This window comes from Pteropus vampyrus, unplaced genomic scaffold, assembly GCF_000151845.1.
Source record: "Pteropus vampyrus isolate Shadow unplaced genomic scaffold, Pvam_2.0 Scaffold695, whole genome shotgun sequence".
Taxonomy (NCBI): Eukaryota; Metazoa; Chordata; class Mammalia; order Chiroptera; family Pteropodidae; genus Pteropus; species Pteropus vampyrus.
The window spans coordinates 115252-118025 of record NW_011889476.1 but is presented as its reverse complement, the minus strand read 5'-3'; the positions used below and the strand labels follow the sequence as shown (position 1 = coordinate 118025).

The following is a 2774-nucleotide window of genomic DNA, read 5'->3' as shown; positions in this document are numbered from 1 at the left end:
CCCTCGGTCTCACTGGGAACCAACCCCACAACACCAGCTCTGCAGGACGGGCTGATGCGACCACCCTCCGTGGAGACACGGCCTCCCTTCCACGGTCACGCACAGCTGTGGCCCTGCAGCTGCTCTCCCGCTGCCCGACCTGCCCTCTCCCTGAGTGCGGGGGCCCCAGAGAAGTGGGCAGCTGGCGCATTCCTGCTCGGAAGCTTCAGGGCCCGAGAGCCCCCGGAACCCCCAAGACCCTGATGAACCGCGTGGGAGATAACGCGGGCCCTCGTGAGGGATGGCTCAGGGCCGTCAGGTCTCATCCTCCCTAGGATGGCAGTGATGAGTCCACTCGGACAGTGGGCTGAGTGCAGGGAGCCTTTGGGGACGCCACCATGGCAGGGTGGGCCTTGGGGCTCGCGGCCACCCACCTCCACTTCCTCATGCATGGCCAGTGGTCCACCACGCCCTCCAGGATCACGGGCCTCTGGGGCAGCAGGTAGCGCTCCCGGAAATGCTGAAGGGACGGGCAGTGCAGCCGGGGCACCGCTCCCCCCGCCGTCACGTCTGGACTCGAGGCTCGCTCCGCCCTGGCTTTCTGTTCGGAGTCAAAACAAAACAAAGTCGCGGCCACCACAGAACGCCAAAACGGGAGGCCTTCCTCTCGGAGTGTGCGTCAGTGGTGGGAGACCTGCAGTGTCACCGATAACGGTGGCAGCTGACACCTACCATCGTCGTCGGGGCTCCCACTATATTGATTTCTTGCGACAGCGAGGTGTTTTTTTTTTACCAGTTTGTTAAAAATGTTTGTTCAATTATAGAAGGAATGTACTGCGTTCACAGAGGCTCTGTGAGAGGGGAGAGCTTCCCACCCCACGGCTGCCACCTGACATGAGAGCCCCTCCTCACGAGGTGTCCCTCTCCCAGTGTCCCAGACACGTGCCTGACCCACAGGGAGTCACAGTCACAACAAGCAAGCAACCCTGCGTCTTGCGTCCGGGCACTCGGCTCGCCCACTTTCCCTGCAGTGTCTTGTCCTCACCCGTCTCCCGACCGCGTGACCTGAGCCCGTCACTGTCCCCGCGCTCCTCCTTCCTCACCTGCTAAACGGGGAGATGAGACCTCGTGCAAAAGTACCCAGGACGACTGCCCAGCATGAGCCACCTCCCGCCGCCCCCACTGCTGGACCCCGAACCCGTTCTCCGCGTTGCTGCAGCGTTAACTCATGTCCTCACCTGCGGGCGATGCGCTGGGCAGCACACCTGTGTGGTACCAGCCACACAGCAGCACAGGGACTGGGGCAGCCAGAAAAGTGGGTGACACTTCAACTAGCCGAGCAAGGAAAACTGCACGAGATGGACCACCTGGCTGCTGCTGTCATCTGCACTGTCCCTTTGAGCTGTTTCCCTTGGGAACCACGAAGCTCCCCCCCCCGCCCCTGCCCCGCACACCCCTGAACGGGCAGAAACTGGAAGAATGAACAGAGAAAGCAGGTGGAGCGGCTCCATTTCTGACCCACTGGTGACGCAGTTTCCAGCCAGAGGTCAGCATGCGAAGGCCTCGCCCCTGGCGAGGCTGACCCGTTATTCTAGAAACACAGGGCTGTGGATGGCGCTAGGTGTGCTCACTGACCATCCCACAAGATACCTTCGTGATGGGCGGCTCCTGGGTTGGGCCTCGGGCAGGCCTTTTTCCAGACAGAAGGTGCGTCTGGAGGACGGCAGCGACTCTAATGAGGATGTCCTCAAAGATGGCCGCCCCCATCAGCAGGCCCATGTCACAGACTTTCAGGGCCGTGGCCACGGTGGTAGCGTCCCCAGGCGCCTCACACAGACACATGGTTTTCAGAAGGCAGCCGAAGGAGTACACACGACGCCAGTCCTTGTCCACGTCCTGCCAGGCCCCAGTGTTGAGTCTCTCCCAGCTGTAGTCGAGGATGACCTCGCTTGTCTGCAGACACTCGGCCCTCCGGCCCCCGTAGAAGAGGTCGGTGGCCTGCTGCAGCAGCAGCGCCACGCCCCTCTCCACTCTCTCGCTGAGGTCCAGCCGCAGCTCCTCTTTAGTGCCGGGCAGGAGTGCCCTGAGGGCCGCCCACAGAGTGCCTGTTCCCGCCAGGGCGTCTTGGCTGATGTCCTCGGCCATCAGGCCCACCGCCTGCTCAGTCTGACAAATGCTGGTGGAGGAAGAATTAACAGTTACAGCAAAACACCATGATGTCCACCCGCATATGTACAACTCTATATTTTTACAAAATAAAACTGAGGGAAAAAGAGCTAGATTTGTGATGACATCCAGCGGCCAAAATGTCAACCACTGAGACATAAAAACTATATAGTGGCGCCATGCACAGACTTGGTCCCCTATAGGGTCCCACAGCTCCCTGTACTTGTCCTTTGCAACACACCTCGTCTGTATGATTCTTCAACAGTGGGGTTCTCTGCTAGGCATAAACTCTGTGATGCAGGGTCCCCACCTGTCTGGGGGTCAGCTTTGTATCTTCAAGGTCTGGCACTACGAGGCACGCAGTGTGATAAATATGTGTTCAGAGAGGAACATGTATGGTCCTTGTCTGGAATGCAGCCAACGTCCCTTCTCTCTCGCAAACTCCTATCCAGGTGTGAAGGCCCGGCTTAAATGACCCCTATGCGAAGCCTGCCAAGACTCTGAGCTGCTTTTATAGCAGTTGTCCCAAGGCACCACAAATACCTACTTACATGTCTGTCTCTCCAGTACCAAGGCCAGAACATGTTTGTCTCATTTCCCTGGAGCCTGCTAGCAGTCTGGCTCACAGG

General features: G+C 59.3%; 1 protein-coding gene across 1 annotated transcript in view; it reads right to left on the bottom strand.

Moving 5' to 3' along the window:
* KDM8 (lysine demethylase 8) overlaps nt 1-2750 on the bottom strand; it is a 13287-nt gene extending 10537 nt beyond the window's left edge. The window contains exons 1-2 of the mRNA XM_023526076.1: nt 1630-2750; nt 315-580 (exon numbers count right to left, since the gene is read on the bottom strand). Coding sequence (XP_023381844.1) covers nt 315-580; nt 1630-2304 — 941 coding nt within the window. The 5' untranslated portion in view covers nt 2305-2750. The remainder of the gene's footprint in view (nt 1-314; nt 581-1629) is intronic.
* Nucleotides 2751-2774: the final 24 nt, after the last annotated feature.